This window comes from Dama dama, chromosome 12, assembly GCF_033118175.1.
Source record: "Dama dama isolate Ldn47 chromosome 12, ASM3311817v1, whole genome shotgun sequence".
Classification (NCBI taxonomy): Eukaryota; Metazoa; Chordata; class Mammalia; order Artiodactyla; family Cervidae; genus Dama; species Dama dama.
Window position 1 is genome coordinate 47,589,290 of NC_083692.1, and position 18,040 is coordinate 47,607,329.

An 18,040-nucleotide genomic window follows, 5' to 3' on the forward strand; every position below is an offset into this window, starting at 1 on the left:
AGCTGTGCTGGTTTTGCTTAATGCTTGCATCATCACAGTGATACAACACAGCTGGTGGCGCAATCCGGTGCCAGTATCACAATATTCTAAGTTAACATTTTCACCCTTTGCTGTCTTTTTTTTTTCCTGCTATGTTTGACAGTGCTAGAAAACAATCTTACTAGAAAAGTTATCATCATCAGATAGTATTATAAAATATGATCCATGCTTTGGCTACACTCCCTACAGCTGAAGATAAGGTTTTTCAAACAGTTGTTTTATGAACACTAAGGTAAACTGGTCTAACCTAAAACAGGTAGTGGACCAGCATTCTTTTAAAAGAAGGTTCTGTGCATTTGGAAACTAAGTGGAAACATCAATACTGATTATAACAAGGCCAAGCATTTGGACAATTAAATTGTGTATTTAATACAAACACAAATATTTTATAAACACAATCTTTTATTTTAAACTTCTTGTTAAAAATGAATCAGTAAGTGTCCTGGTAATCACACCAACAAATATATTGTCAGTTATAAGGGCAAGCTGAATTCAGTAACAAAAAAAAATCCTGTAGCAATATGAAACAAATAATTTAAATAATTATTCTTATTTTGATTTACTTATTCAAAAACCATTCAAATCAAACATTTCATTTTCTACAGATTTATAATATTTGCCCTCTATGGAACTAAACACAAAGTGATTCTGTATAATCTGCCATAATATGCACAGATTTCTAATGCCTCCAGTTATTTTGTTAAACTTAGAACAATACCTACTCGCTTCTAGTAGTCATTTAGATTCTAGTTCTGTTCCTTGAATTATATTCCGAATCTTCTCAGCATCATTTTGTACAATTTTGTTGGATGGATCAATCTTAAGAGCAGCTTCATAATCCTGAAGGCCTATATTTATATAGCAATGATGATCAATAAAATATTTTCTAAGTACCTGTGTTATCTAGACAACATCTTTTAAAAACAAAAAAAATTTGTTAAATCCATGGTTCAGTATAAGTAATAGGCTTTGGTCAGATTCCCATTTTCACATACATTCTAAAGAAATTTTTAGGTAATTTCAGAAATAATTATAATGATTTTAACCAAGATTCAGTAAGAAACAGTAATTTTAAACTGAAATACAAATAAGCTAACAGCTTAAACTCATTAAAGCATGAAGAGACTCAAAACTATATCAAAAGGACATTTTTATCACCTCAATTGAAAAGTAATCAATGTCATCTTATTTCAAAATTCTAGATCCTAAAAATTAATTTTGGTAGACTTAATCCATACTTTATATAACTCATAAACTATCGTTTGTGCTTTTTTTTTTTGTAGTTATCCTATCTACAAAATTTCTTTGTGAAAAATTGGTTAAAAAGGAAAGCATTATAGACTAGATGTTAAAAATATACAGCTGAATCTAAATCTTTACCAAAAAAATCAGTGGGAAGAATTTCTTTGTGAGTAACTCTGGTGGCTCAGTGGTAAAGAATCCTCCTGCAATGCATGAGACACAGGTTCAATCCCTGGGTTGGGAAGATCCCCTGGAGAAGGAAATGGCAACCGACTCCAGTATTTTTGTCTGGGAAATCCCATGGACAGAGGAACCTGGCAGGCTATGGTCCATGTGGTCACAAGAGTTGGACACAAATTAGGGACTAAACCACCTACCACCAAGGAAACTTGAGTTCCAGGTGCTATGGATTTGACATGCCACTTCAGGCAAATCACTTAATGTCTCCAAGCCTCCATTTTTTCATCTTTAAAATGTAGGTTCAATAAAGTCTTTTAAGTTCAAAAAAGTCTATGATGCTGTAATTCCTAAAGAATGCTTACAGCGTTTCATTCCTGTCTTAATAATTTTTATCCTCATGAAGCTGGGTATGACTCAAAGAAAGGATAGGCACATAAACCTAATTTGGATGCTTTGGTTAGAAAAATCTAAAAATGACAGAACAAGCTTACAAACAAGTCAGAAATAGAAAACTTTATAAGCTAAAGCCCATTTCCTGGCAAGACATTATCAGGAATTAGGCCTTTAGGTCTTGAATGAAGAGAAACTGAACCGGTATCTGGGTGGGGGGGTATGAGAAGAGCATTGAAGACAAAACTCTGGGACAACATGAATAACTGCAAAAAGTTCTTAAATACATTAAAAATGAAAAACAAAAGAAATTAAAACACTAAAAATCAAATAAATATGGCTTCCATATACATGGGACTGAATTACAAACCTTAGTACATTCTCACAAAAATAAGCAATTGATCAGGTACTGTGCTACATCAATTGTTTCTGAGCTTATGCATGCATGTATGTATGCATGTCCTGGAGTAGGAAATGGCAAATCACTCTAATATTCTTGTCTGGAAAATTTCATGGACAGAGGAGCCTGGCAGGCTATAGTCCATGGGGTCACAGAGGGTTAGACCCAATTGAGCATGCATATGTATGTGTATGCTATCTGTGTGTCTGACCAAAGAAGCTATTTTAAAATGTCCATTATTTCTTAAATGATTCATTTATATCCTTTAGCACACATTTTTTCCACAAAAAGTTGTCTGATATTACAGCATCTCCCTAGACCTAGGGAGATGTTTATAACTTGCATTAATTCCCTTCTACAATGATTTTTTTTAAATATTTCAAGTCATCTTTTGCCAGATAAATTACAAAGAATAAATTAAATGCTTAAAGTATAAAATAATGGAGTCATCTTGAATAATGGCAATGACATTTTTTTTCAGAGTACAACCTGGAACTTAAAACCTTTCATCTCTTACCTTCCACATACAACTCTAGTTGACAGAATGCTGTTCCGCGACGGATGTATGCCTTCATTCTTGCATTAGCGTTGTCTGCAACGGGTGGAGTCAATATTTCTAGGGCCTTACAGAAAAAAAGAGGGAAAAACATAATTTCCCAATTCAAGCTTGAGCAAAAACAAGATAAAATTCAACTTTAAAACAAGCCTCGGGCCCTTACCCACCTAAATTTTTGGCTTAATTGGACAGGAATTTATCAAATAGATATATTTATGTTAAACAATTTTAGGACTTATTTGATTGTTCCTATACAAGATTCACTCCCTTGCCCCCAGACTTATGTTTTGGTTTATCATTTGAAACCTTTACAGCTTTACCTTTACTAGCAGGGATGGTTAAATAGCATTAATTTAATGTTATTAATTACAATAATAAACATGCTATATATAGTGCTTTTATATTCAAATTTGGTGATTCAGTTTATTCATTCATTCAGTAAATATTTGTTCATGAAATTGTGCTAATAAAATGAAAACTGGATCGTGAAAATATTGTCAGATTTTCAATAACTTAATGAGATTTAAGTATGAGGACTTAATTGTTTCCTCCATATCCTCAATCTCAAGGAGACTCGTAACAGATTTTGCATGTGAGTTTCCCTTAAAGTGTTACTTTGATATGGAAAAAAAGAAGAAAAACTAAAAGTTTAAGATAATGACATGCTATTCACAATGGAAATTAGGATATACTAAGTAACTCTGAAAATGGAAAAATGATTATGGAGATATCCTTCTATTGTGCAAGTTGTAGTTACATCAAGTCTCTTTCTGTCTCCCAATGTCTCCAAAACTTTATTAAGAAAAAAGGTGGGTACAAACTGACTACCATTTACTAATTTCCCTTTGAAATTCAACTGATACACTAAGGCAATTGATAAGGTATCTCTAATCTAACTTTGATTGCAGCCATGAAATTAAAAGACGCTTACTCCTTAGAACTAAAGTTATGACCAACCTAAATAGCATATTAAAAAGCAGAGACATTACTTTGCCAACGAAGGTCCGTCTAGTCAAGGCTATGGTTTTTCCAGTAGACATGTATGGATGTGAGAGTTGGACTATAAAGAAAGCTGAGTGCGGAAGAATTGATGCTTTTGAACCGTGGTGTTGGAGAAGACTCTTGAGAGTCCCTTGGACTGCAAGGAGACCCAACCAGTCCTTCCTAAAGGAGATCAGTCCTGGGTGTTCATTAGAAGGACTGATGCTGAAGCTGAAACTCCAGTACTTTGGCCACCTCATGCAAAGAGTTGACTCACTGGAAAAGACCCTGATGCTGGGAGGGATTGGGGGCAGGAGGAGAAGGGGACGACAGAGGATGAGATGGCTGGATGGCATCACCGACTCGATGGGCATGAGTTTGAGTAAACTCCGGGAGTTGGTGATGGACAGGGAGGCCTGGCGTGCTGAGATTCATGGGGTCGCAAAGAGCTGGACACTACTGAGCGACTGAACTGAACTAAACTGAATCTAACTTGAAGTCTCAAACTACACCAATAACTTATCCATAAAAAAATTTTTTTTCAGGAAAAATATGTAATAAGCTAGAAGATTCTTAAAATCATTGCATCTAATTATTTAAATTTACCTGACAAAAGATAAAGCCATCACTTCAATCAATAATGGGAGCAGAGCAATTTTAAAGCAATATATATAAATAGATATAAATACCTTAGAAGAATCTTCGATGGCCTTGTGTAAGTTTTTCAGTTTTAGGTGGCAAGCAGCCCGATTCAAATACAGTAGTGGAATCTTATTATTTAGTCTTATGGCTAAGTTGTATGCATTAATAGCTGCCAAATAGTTTTCCATTGCAAACAATTTGCTAATGGGACAAAAACATAAAAGAAAAACAATGTAACACTGAAACAGAAACACAGAAATACTATCTAATGACATCTGGCAGAGGGGATGGATGGCTGACCTCTCTTTCCATTCCTTGAATTATACTGGACGTTGCAGGTGGCACTATCGTACCTATCCCCCGAACATCAGCAGGTAATCTGAACAGGACTGGCCTCACCTCCGCCTCCAAGGGCAGTTAATTAGTAACTTAAGCCAGTATACATATTTCCATCCTCCTTGCTACAATGATTGACACAGGGATGGATTTTTGACCTAAACTGCATTTTCAGAATGAAGCCTGTGATTTTATAATATTACCAAAGTTGGAGAGCAAAAAATTGGGAAAACGCCCCCTGCTGGATACAAATGTAGAAAGCACACAAGCTAAAATTGTTGCTGACGGTTTTGAAACTGTGGGAGGAGCCAGCACTAGAATAAAGCTAATACTATGGAATTATGAAAAGGATAATAAGGCAGAAGGAAACTCGAGTTCTTAGTGATAGAGTTAAGCTGTTGGATCAAGCTTTAACCGACAAGTAACACACCTTTAGTTTTTTAATTATGTAAGCAAATAAATTCCTTTAAATATTGCTTCTGCCTGTGCATGCTCAGTCGTGTCTGACTCTTTGTGACCCTGTGGACTGTAGCCCATCAAGCGCCTCTGTTCAAGAAATTTTCCAGGCAAGAATACTGGAGTGGGTTGCCATTTCCTCCTCCAGGGGATCTTCCTGACCCAGGGATTGAACCAACATCTGTGTTTCCTGTATTACAGGCGGATTCTTTACCCACTGAGCCATCCTTTAAACATTAAGCCAGTTTAAATTGGGTTTCTCAGTTACTTGCAAATGAAAGCATTCTAATAAATACACTCTTTCAGTTCAAATCTCCCCAAATTCTCTTAAAATAAAGATATATACATAATTAAAGGATTTATTTAAAATGTAATTTCTTTTCTGTTTTTCACGTACAATTCCTAGTATTTTGAAAAATACATAAACATAAGGAAAATAGAAAGTCTTTCCAAATATAAAAGTGCCTTATAAACAACATTTAGTATTCATTTCCAGACAATTGTACTATACACTTCACAATTTTAGAATATTAAACACAATGACTTCAAAAGCAGACCCATAAAAGCACCCTGCAAATCATGAATAAAAGGTAAAAGGACACCACAGCGACATCTAACCTAAGTCTGACTCAGGTTTAAAATAACCTGCACAAACTAGAAAAGCTAATTCTGTGCGAACAGTTTACATTTCTGAAATGTCTCATATCAGCTAGGATGCTTCTGACCACAAGTAACAGAACCTCAACTCAAACTGGTTTAAACAGGAAGGAAACAGATCACCTCACATTAAACCAGCTTAGAGGGAAAGGCTCCATGCACCATGTGATCAGTAATACATGGGTCTTATCAAGGCCTCAGGTTCCTGCTCCATCCTACCGGACTCAGCAGTTGCTTCATCCTGGGGCTGGTTTTCCTTATGCATGGTTCTAGGTGCCACATTCAGGCATGATATTCATTAAAAGAAAATAGGACAGTTATCTTCTAGTATATGCTTCTTGAGATCAAGAAAAGCTTGCCAGAAATCTCCCAGTTTACCACCTTTCCCAAATCTCATGGATCAAAAATACCAAGCCTTAAAAAAGTAGTTTGCCTTAAAAAACCTACCAGTTTCTTTCGTTCTCAGTCCTTCCACCCATTCTCTTTCTCCAATTTCACTCCTCAGTTCTATATACTGCTGTGTGGAAACTTCTTTAAATAATTCAACAATATGACCATCTTTTCATGTTAACAAATACAGAAATATACTATTTTCACAGAGATTTTCAAAGAGGTTCCCTCATTTGTGCAAGGATTTCTAAAACCTGTCTCCTCCTACTAACGGACACTCACGTGTCTTATTTCCCAATATTCAGCTTTTATAAACAATACTGTAATAAACATTATTGTGTGTACATATATATATATACATATATATATATATATATATAAAATACACACATCAGCAGTGTAATGACAATAATCTTGATATGCTGCAGTCAATCAGAATTTATCCCTGGTCTTGGGATAGGGTCCCCACCCTAAGTCACACAGACAAGGTCTACAGGCCTAAACAAAATAGGGACTCTACCAGCAAGGATAAAAGGAGACAATAAATGTTGGCTAGATAATCTATTGTGTCTACTACAAACCTTTTTAAATTAATTAACATTTAATTGTAAAATTTACCATTTTAACCATTTTGAAGTGTACAGTTTAGTGGCATTAAACACATAAACACTTTACACACTTTTGTACAACCATCACCACCATATACATCTAGAATATTTTTATCTCCCCAAAACAAAGCTCCATTGAATCTAAGCCAAGAGATGAAATGCTTTCATCTCCAGAGGCTTTATTTCATGCTAGCCTTCTATATTTACACAGACGTAAACAGTCCAACTGTCCTTTACTGTGTTTAAACTCACGGGACAGTTGTTCACAGAAGGGTTGAGGTGGACAAGCCTTCCAAAAGAGCAATAGATTGAGAAAACTGTTAACCAGCTTGTATCTACATACTACTATATAAGAAAGATAATAAGAACCTACTGTATAGCACAAGGAACTCTACTCAATACTCTGTAATGACCTACATGGGGAAAGAATCTAAAAGAGTGGATATATGTATATGTATAACTGATTCACTTTGCTGTACATCTCAAACTAACACAACACTCTAAACATCTGTATGCCAATAAAAATTTTAAGAAAAGAACACTGTAGGAGGTTTAATAGGAAGAAATATGAAATATTAAACATTTTCAATGTTTGCATATATATTAAACTATAAATGCAATGAACATTATATTCCTAAAAAGTTTAACACCAGTACAAACATTCAACAAAGTATAATTTGTTTTATGACTTTCAGAATGGTTATGAACTCAGAAATAACTGAATTTCAAAAGGAAAAGGGGAAAAAACGAAACCTCAGTCTTAGGGGCAGTAGCATTTGAAAAACAAATTTAAACACAGAAGCTAATAACCAGTAAGTCTCACCTGATGGCTCCAAATAAAGCAATGACAGTGAAAAGAATTATACAAAAATACTCATTTAAAACATACCAAGTCCTTATGGTACTGCCTGTACAGAAAGAACAGATGTGGACAATTGCACACACTACTGTCATTTTTACGATGACTGATTGGTTTCCATTGTAAAAAAAGAAACATCATGATTGGCAATAGCCAGAAAGGCCAAACATTTTGAGCAACAGTTGAACATAACAGCAGCCATAACAAGCAGAAGTGATTAGAAAGAAGCAATTTGGAAGGAAGTAAAGAAAGAGACAGTAAAAGAAGTTAAAGAGAAATCAAAAGCAGTGGGGCTTAGAAACAGCAGAGGAGGCCAGGAGTAACACATATTCCAACAGAAGACACAACAGTTCTATCTGGTGGGCAATAAGAACTCAAATAGCACCTTACCCCTCAAAAGATTTTGAAGGTCCTTGTTTCTTTCATCTTATGTGGGTAGAAAACATTCTTGGTATTTCAAGAGCTTCTAAAACTGAGTATTACTGCACCTTAGTGAAGGAACATCAACCAGTACAATTTAGCACTCAGGATGGAAGGAGGAAAAGGATGCTGTACAACCAAATAAAATGAGAGGTTAGGCCATAATGGTGACTGCACTGCAGTGGAATATTTTGGGTTGTAAAATGCATACAATCAATCAACAAACAAAATTATAATTATGTCAAAGAAGTTATTTTAGAATATGGATTCTAAACTTCAAGTCAGGCAAAAGACAGCATAAGAAAACTGTCTTATCTCCACAAAGACTTGTAAAAAAATGCAGCAGAGCAAGGCAAATTTGGCAGATCTGTTCTGAAAGTAGGCAGATCCAAGAGGATACTGGGAGACAATTTTCCATGGGTCTTTTATGTTCCTGCATGTCATTTGTCAACAGATGCACTGAGGGCTTTTGTTTGGGACTGTCTTTTCAAAGATGTTTGTACAGTGGACACCCTTGGATGACAGAGACATGGTCTCTCTCTGAGGCAATTAATAGATTTGTTTGCTGTTCAGAATAATAAAGATATTATCACCCTGTGAGGCAAAAGTTAGACAGGCTTGCTTATAATACTCTTGTAAAAAATTGTGTTCCTTAAGCTTGGCCTTCTCAGCTCTGGTACAAACCGATTTTGTGTACAGCATCCACTTGGGTCCACTTCTGCATTGGTCCTATGGGATTTCAGGCACAGAAGGAACTAACATGAAGGTCATACTGTTTGACATGCCTTGAATAGTAAAGTCCTTTGTGTTTGACTCAAGAGTCTCCTGACTTCTGCCAGCATCTGTGAAACTGTGGTAGGCTAATTCTTCACAGTTCTTGTCAGGGCATGGATCCAAACCAAAGTACCAGAAAGAAATTCAATCTGGCAAGCAGAACCATATATCCTGTGTTGGGAGAAGCTGGTAACAGGTGGTTAACAATCAGCATCAAAAAGTTCAACATGAAGTAAAAGGATATCCAGACAGGCAGACAGAGTCCAGCTACAGAAAATTCACAAACAGCAAGCAAACAGGGATTCAGACTGGCACAAGTTGGTACTAGGCGAGTCAGTGAGCAAATGGCAGGCTCCTACACACAACGCGGGGGTTCAGAAGCAGAATTAACCTGGGTGGCAAGAGAAAAAGTAAAAGCAAATCACAGCCTCAGTCTTAAAAGGACTGGAGTTAGATTAGGCAGGTTCTTAATGCTGGCACTTAGGCCAAGAGAAAAAAAAGAAAATTCAGACACTAGAACTAGTGTAGGTAATTTTATGCCATGACAATAATATGCTGCTGGGTGCTACTAGATTGCAGAATTACATATCTTTAGTTTCCTCCTATCTAACATTATAATTTGCTGTACAGAGTGAGGTATGCAGATGGGATTCAAGTGGTCCTATGTCATGAGAAGAAGAAACTTTCAGTCTTTGGTTAAGACAGTCCAAAAAAACTCACACTGAAACTCAAGTACAGAGTAACATAGGTGGGATAAAACAACGATCGAGCTAACCTTACATGACTAAAAGTGTCTGGAAGGGTAGTTATTAGTTATTCACAAATTCTGAGTCATGTGAGGCTGTTAAATAACAACACACCATGTGAAAATCTAAATTAGAGCACAGAGATTGTTTTATGTGAAGTGTTCTCAGTAAAAAGCTATCTGGTACAATGTTAATTACAAAAAGTAAAATGTTTTCATGAACAAATAAAATTACCTTAGTTTATTTATTTTCCTGAAATGTAGATTTGGCATTTAAAACTAAAGATCGGCAGTAAAAGACTAAGTAAAGAAAAATGAAAACATTCTATGGCTTTTTTTAAGAGTCTCTTTTGAGTAGATACAATCCCATGAAGAGTTTTCTCAAATGACTGCTCTTTTGGAAGGCTTGTCCACTTCTACCCTTCTGTGAACAAGTGTCCCGTGAGTTTAAACACAATAAAGGACAGTTGGACTGTTTATGTCTGTGTAAATATAGAAGGCTAACATGAAACAAAGCCTCTGGAGATGAAAGCGCTTCATCGTTTGTCTTAAATTCAACACTGCTTCTGAATGGCGTCTATTACGTCTGTTTCTATATTCTGTACTGTGTTACCTGGCTAAAGAGGATACATTTCTCTCTAATAACTACTACCTTTCATCTGTTCATACTTGGCAGGATGATTAGTTGTACTTTGTTTCTCTGAATGTCACTAGTTACTAAGTTTCCTTCCATCTCTCCTCATTTTTAACTCTCCTATTTTGCTTCTCTTTGTACCTAACTGTAGGCAGCACTTTACAGCATCATCTTTTAGGATTTGAAATAGCTCAGCAGGAATTCCATCACCTCTACTAGCTATGTTCATAGTGATGCTTCCTTTGGGACTTTGACATCTTTAACCTACATCCTAACTGGTACAAAAAACCACCAGAAACTAAGGTGATTGTAATTTACCAGTCACACTTCACCACAATCAAGTACACTTTTTTGCACTAGGTTGCTACCAATTCAATGCTTTTGCCAGTTGTCATATGCACACACACTTCTTTTGCTGTACCTGTGAGCAAAATTCCAACACTAGCTCAATGATCTTATCTGTCCTTTCCATTCAAATCGAAATCACATCACTGGTATATCAGAAATAAAACCAGGGCTTCCCCGTGGCTCAGAGGTAAAGAATCCTCCTGTCAATGCAGGACACACAGGTTTGATCCCTGATCTGGGAAGATCCCAAATGCTGCGGAGCAACTAAGCCTGTGTACCACAACTACTGAGCCTGTGTTCTAGAGCCCATGAGCTGCAACTACTGAAGCCCAATGCCCTAGAGCTCACACTCCACAGCAAGAGATGCCACCGCTACGAGAAGCCTGAACATCGCAACTAGAGTAACCTGCACATTGCAACTAGAGAGTAGGCCCCACTCACTGCAACCAGAGAAAGCCCATGCAGCAATGGAGACCCGGCACAGCCAAAACATAAATATATAAATAAATAAATGTATCTATAACAAAAGAAATAAAACCAGACTAAACACTGTCTAGGACCATTTAGCCAGTCCCAGCACCATAACACCAAAGGACTTTCTAACTATGTCCAACAACCTGTTATCTTTGGGCACTGACCAAAAAGCAGCTGCTTCTTTGCCCTCACATGAAAGTTCACATCTGCTGGTTTTTCCTGTTCCATCCCCCTCTATTCCTTTACACTTTCTTACTCGTGATTCGAGCATAACTGACTCCAACTCCCACCGCCATCATTTCTTAATCTTCAATTTTTCCACACAATGCTTCTTAAAGTAAACCTGGCTCTCTCTGTAGGGCAGTGCTATATCTACCACCTTCTCTATGGAGGATTCCCTCCCCACATCACGGGAGGGGCTAGGACCATAGGCACTGGCATTCTCCAGACTCACTTCTGCCAAGTTCCAACCTGTAACTCTCCCATAATGAAAAAAAAAATCATCATCCTTTAGGACTCTGACATCTTTACCCTATAACCTCTGGTCACTGTCATCTAACTGGCTTTTTAAAATCATTCTTCTCTTATTCATTGAAGTCTTTGATACCTGGGTCCCAGCATCTGTCTCCAACCCAATTCATGCCATAATTCCCAAAGATTCTAAAGTTTAGGTATATGACCCATTTATCAGTTTAGCCCTGAAATACCTGGGACTCCTTAACTCAAGGTGGCAAGAATACAGAAGAAATATACAAAAAAGGTCTTAATGACCCAGGAAACCACGATGGCATGGTCTGGTCACTCACCTAGATAGAGCCAGACATCCTGAAGTATAAGGTCAAGTGGGCCTTAGGAAGCATCACTACAAACAAAGCTAGTGCAGGTGATGGAAATCCCGCTGAGCTTTTTCAAATCCTAAAATATGATGCTGTTAAAGTGCTGCACTCAATATGCCAGCAAATTTAGAAAACTCAGCAGTGGCTACAAGGCTGGAAAGGTCAGTTTTCATTTCAATCCCAAAGAAGGGCAATGCCAAAGAATGTTCAAACTACCATACAGTTGCACTCATTTCATATCCTAGCAAGGTAATGCTCAAAATCCTTCAAGCTAGGCTTCAGCAGGATATGAACCAAGAACTTCCAGATGTACAAGTTCCATCACTTCACAGCAAATAGAAGGGGAAAAAAAAGAAAACAGTGACAGACTTTATTTTCTTGGGCTCCAAAATCACTGTAGACGATTATTACATCCATGAAATTAAAAGATGCTTGCTCCTTTTAAGGAAAGGACAAAAGGAAGGAAAGCTATGACAAACCTAGACAGCATATTAAACAGCAGAGACATCACTTTGCCAACAAAGGGCCATCTAGTCAAAGTTATGGTTTTTCCAGTAGTCATGTACTGATGTGAGAGTTGTGCCATAAAGAAGGCTGATCACTGAAGAATCGATGCTTTTGAATTGTGGTGCTGGAGAAGACTCCTGGTAGTCCCTTGGGCTGCAAGGAGATCAAACCAGCCAATGCTAAAGGATATCAACCCTGAGTATTCATTGGAAGGACTGATGCTGAAGCTGAGGTTCCAATACTTGGGTTACCTGATGTGAAGAGTTGACTCACTGGAAAAGACCCTGATGCTAGGAAGATTAAGGGCAAAGAGAAGAAGGGGGTGACAGAGGATGAGATGGCTGGATAGCATCACCGGCTCAATGACATGAATTTGAGCAAATTCCGGGAGACAGTGGAAGACAGAGGAGCCTGGCATGCTGCAGTCCATGGGGTTGCAGTCACACACAACTCACTGGCTAAACAATAACAACCTTAACTCAAATGACCTTTCCTTCACTTTTGCTACCCACTCCAGGACCACCACCTGGACTTGTCATCACCTGATCTGCACTTCTTCAGTGATATCAAACTCTGGAATCTCAGTCACTGACTAGAACTTTCTATCCTGCAAACTTTCCCTTCATCAATCTTCAACCTATAGTGTCCTCTAAAGTCTTAACCGCTCCATTTTTCCTAAGTCCATTGGGCCACCATGGCATCTCTTCCTTGCTAACCCAGCCGAGATTTCTATTTTTAAAAAATAGATTATTTTTTATTTTTTTGGCCATGCTGCACAGCATGTGGGATCTTAGTTCCTGGCCAGGGATCAAACCTGAGCCTCGTGCATTGGTAGCACAGAGTCTTAACCACTGGATTGCCTGGGAAGTCCCCCAGCCTAGACATCATAGCTGGATATCTAAGCTATTTTTCCAATCTGGTCCTTTGTACTACTAGTCTTCTGTTGTACTTGTCCATCAAAATTCCAACTTTGGCTCAATGATCTACTCTTAAATCTGAAACACCTAACACTCTAGAAGATAAATCACATAGCTGTGCTGAATAACATCTCCATGAATTCATGCTCTCTAACCTAGTAGAGACCTCAATAGAACCCACTAAGCAATTTTTGTTAGAAACTTATCTAGTTTCACACTTGTCTTCACTTTCTTTCCTTCCACCTCAGAAAATCAGTTCAATTCAGTTCAGTCACTCAGTCCTGTCCGACTCCTTGCAACCCCATGGACTGCAGCACGCCAGGCCTCCCTGTCCATCACCAACTTCCAGAGTTTATTCAAACTCATGTCCATTGAGTCAGTGATGCCATCCAAGCAGCTCGTCCTCTGCCGTCCCCTTCTCCTTCCGCCTTCAATCTTTCCCAGCATCAGGGTCTTTTCAAATGAGTCAGTTCCTCACATCAGTTGGCCAAAGTAGTGGAGTTTCAGCTTCAACATCAGTCCTTCCAATGAATATTCAAGACTAATTCCCTTTAGGATGGACTGGTACAGTCCAAGCGGACTCTCAAGAGTCCTCTCCAATACCACAGTTAGAAAGCATCAATTCTTCGGCACTCAGCTTTCTTTATGGTCCAACTCTCACATCCATACACACTACTGGAAAAATCACAGCTTTGACTAGACAGACATTTGTTGGCAAAGTAATGTCTCTGCTTTTTAATATTCTGTCTAGGCTGGTCATAACTTTCCTTCCAAGGAGCAAGCGTCTTTTAATTTCATGGCTGCAGTCACCATCTGCAGTGACTTTTGAAGCCCCAAACAATAAAGTCTGACACTGTTTCCACTATTTCTCCATTTATTTGCCATGAAGTGATGGGACCGGATGCCATGATCTTAGTTTTCTGAATGTTGAGCCTTAAGCCAACTTTTTCACTCTCCTCTTTCAGTTTCATCAAGACGCTCTTTAGTTTCTTTGTTTTCTGCCATAAGGGTGGTGTCATCTACGTATCTGAGGTTATTGATATTTCTCCGGGCAATCTTGATGCCAGCTTGTGCTTCATCCAGTTCAGCACTTCTCTTTAAATAAGTTAAATAAGCAGGGTGACAATACGCAGCCTTGATGTACTCCTTTCCCGATTTGGAACCAGTCTGTTGTTCCATGTCCAGCTCGAAATGTTAATTCCTGACCTGCATACTGATTTCTCAGGAAGCAAATCAGGTGGTCTGGTATTCATATCTCTTGAAGAATTTTCCACAGTTCATTGTGATCCACACAGTCAAAGGCTTTGGCATAGTCAATAAAGCAGAACTAGATGTTTTTCTGGAATTCTCTTCCTTTTTCAATGATCCAACAGATGTTGGCAATTTGATCTCTGGTTCCTCTGCCTTTTCTAAACTGAGCTTGAACATCTGGAATTTCATAGTTTATGTACTGTTGGAGCCTGGCTTGGAGAATTTTGAGCATTATTTTGCTAGCATGTGAGATGAGTGCAATTGTGTGGTAGTCTGAGGATTCTTTGGCATTGCCTTTCTTTGGGATTAGAATGAAAACTGACCTTTTCCAATCCTGTGACCACTGCTGAGTTTTCCAAATTTGCTGGCATATTGAGTGCAGCACTTTAACTGCATAATCTTTTAGGATTTGAAATAGCTTAACTGGAATTCCATCACCTCCCCTAGCTTTGTTTGTAGTAGTGATTCCTAAGGCCCACTTGACTTCACACTCCAGGATGTCTGGCTCTAGGTGAGTGATCACACCATCCTGATTATCTGGGTCGTGAAGATTTCTTTTGTATAGTTCTTCTGTGTATTCTTGCCACCTCTTCTTAACATCTTTTGCTTCTGTTAGGTCCATAGCATTTTTGTCCTTTATCGAACCCATCTTTGCACGTAATATTCCCTTGGTATCTCTAATTTTCTTGAAGAGATCTCTAGTCTTTCCCATTCTATCTCTATTACAACTTAATCTTCCAGTATTTTCTAGACCTTAGTAACCAATCCAATAGGAAAGCACATTCAGCTATGTGCACTTCAGCACTCTCAGGCCTCAAGGAAGAGCAATTCATAGCCACACCACTTGGGCTGTCTTCACTAAGGCTAAACAATCGGAACAAAAGAACAAGAATTTTATTCATCTGCAAGGGTTATACAACACCATCTGGAACAAAAGCTTTGTAATCATACTGACGTGGGATTGAATCCTGGTTTTATTTATAAACCACCACATTAGCCAAATTTCTCAACCTCTCTAGCCCTCTTTCTATATTTTAGAAACTTGGGGTCAAGATAATAATATACAACTAGTTACACTGTTAAAAGAATTAAAAGAGCTAGTTTGTGTAAAGCAGCTAGCTTTACGATAAACATTTGTTAAATGAGTGCAAAAAGCAGCGGTTCCTAGCTAACTACAGTAGTAAGGATTTAATGAAATAGTATGTGCAAAGCTCTGGTAACCTATCACAAGCTATGAACATAATAATTGTGATTATGACAATGACAGATTAAAGATAAGTAAATGCAGTTAAAGAAACATTTAGACTGGATACATCTGAGGAACAGGGAAGGCAGAAGGCCAGCAGACTGGGTAAAATCCAAAGGGAACTTTCATTTGATGTGCAGTGTAAATTTTTTTCGAAAGGTATATCTTTATTATAAAGTGTTAAGATGAACACAACTTTTAACGAGAGGAAAGAGAATAACAAAATCAAGATAATCCATTCACCATCGGCCTTGACTGAGTTTTCCCCACTCTTCTTGAGGACATTTCAACCACTTCTTTTGTCTCATCTGCACATCTTTTCTTTTTGTAAAGAGGGCTTGCTTCCCTAGTGGCTTAGATGGTAAAGAATCTGCCTGCAATGCAGGAGACCTGGTTTGATCCCTGGGTTGGGAAGATCCCCTGGAGAAGGGAATGATGAACCACTCCAGTATTCTTGCCTGGAGAACTTTTAGAGAAGAAAAAGACCCCCCAAAAAAAAGAAAAAAAAAACCTCTTAAGAGTTTCTATTCCGTCAGCTTCTGAGAGTATTTCTGTGTAATACTTTATTTCACCAGATAATCAAATACTGGTGAATCACAGGGTTCTAGCCTTAGGCCACTACTCCCCTTTATACCCTATTTTTAGATAACTCACTTACTCCTATAAATCAACTGCTGCATAAATGCTGATGACCTCCAAATTGATAACACAGGGCTGGACTCTCCTCTGGGTTTCAAACTTGCTGGACACTGTCAGCTTGACCATAAGACATCTCTAACTCAACATATTCAAAACTGATCTTACCTACATTCCCCCATAACTGGCCATCTTCTAGCGTTCTCTAATTCAGTTGGTGGCATATAATCAATCCTTTAAACTAGAAACTCAAAGATGTCCATAACTACTCCTCTCCTCTTCAAAAGTCACTCAGAAGTCCTCCCTATTTTACCTCCTGAATACTTCTCACATTGCCCTCGCCTTCCCCCTCTACAACAATGTCATTGTTCAAGACCTCCACCTTAGTTACTGGAAGACATTTTCCTCCACCTTACAGAATAAAATTTAAGAATAACACAAGGCCACTGCCTATTTTTCTAGGTTCGTGTGTTATTATTCTTAGCTTCAAATTTATGTTTTATCAAAAAGTAAGCTACCCATAGTTCCTGGCCTGTATGTCACACTGTTCTTGTCTCCGAGCTTTTGCTCACACTGTACCCTCTGCCTCAAATGAAAACCTTTCTCTCCCTTCCTCCTGAAACTCCTACCTATCATTAAGAGGAACTCAGGTGCTATATTCTTTAGGAAGCTCTTCCTGAAACTACCTTCCTTCTTTTAAGGTTAAGTGCCCCTCTTCTGTACTCTCATGTTATCATGGGCTTTCTATGTATTGCACTTTCCATACGTGTTGTAAGTGTTTGTAGATGTCTCTCTCCTCTACTGATTTCTGTAGTTCAGAGCCTAGCCTACAGCCTGACAAACCATAAATAATCAACAGATATTTATTTAATGGTTCAAAAGATGGAGAGGAAGGGAGAGAAGAAGGAAGAGAAGGAGAAGGGATTACTCTTGCGAGTAAGAGGAACAAACCTGTGAGCCTCAGGCTTCTGAACTTTAGAAAAACTGTCAACTCCAGCTCAGCTCCACAAATCAATCTCTGGTGGTGGTTTAGAGAAATGACCAGGAAAGAACAGAGAGTAGACGAGAATAGGAAAACACAAAGATAGCCACAGCCTAACTCCCCAAAACCTGTGAATACATAAAATGGTTAGTTAGAAAGAACCTTGCAGATGTGATTAAGAATCTTAATGTAGGAGATTACCCTGGATTATAAATACAAGGGTGTTTATAAATGAAAGAGGGAGGCAGGGGAGCCAGAGTCAGAAAAGGAGATGTGACTATGGAAGCAAAGGCTAGAGGGATGCAACTGCTGGTTTGGGGCCATAAGCCAAGGAATGTGGGTGGTCTCAAGTTGGAAAACCCAAAGAAATAGATTCTCTCCTATCAGCTCCAGAAGGATTGCACTTGATACTTGACATTAGCCTAGTAAAACCCATTTTAGAACTGGCCTCCAGATCTATAAGATAATAGATTAGTATTGTTTTAAGACAATAAGTTGGTGGCAGTTTGTTATGGCAGCAACAGGAAAACAATA

General features: G+C 38.1%; 1 protein-coding gene across 2 annotated transcripts in view; it reads right to left on the bottom strand.

The window, feature by feature from the left end:
* Positions 1-431: 431 nt before the first annotated feature.
* DNAAF4 (dynein axonemal assembly factor 4) overlaps positions 432-18,040 on the bottom strand; it is a 61,954-nt gene continuing 44,345 nt past the window's right edge. The window contains exons 7-9 of one of the 2 annotated variants that reach the window (XM_061157208.1): positions 4,478-4,631; positions 2,769-2,874; positions 432-887 (exon numbers count right to left, since the gene is read on the bottom strand). In XM_061157208.1, the coding sequence (XP_061013191.1) occupies positions 775-887; positions 2,769-2,874; positions 4,478-4,631 (373 nt within the window). In that variant the 3' untranslated portion in view covers positions 432-774. The remainder of the gene's footprint in view (positions 888-2,768; positions 2,875-4,477; positions 4,632-18,040) is intronic. The other variant, XM_061157209.1, reaches the window with a different exon arrangement.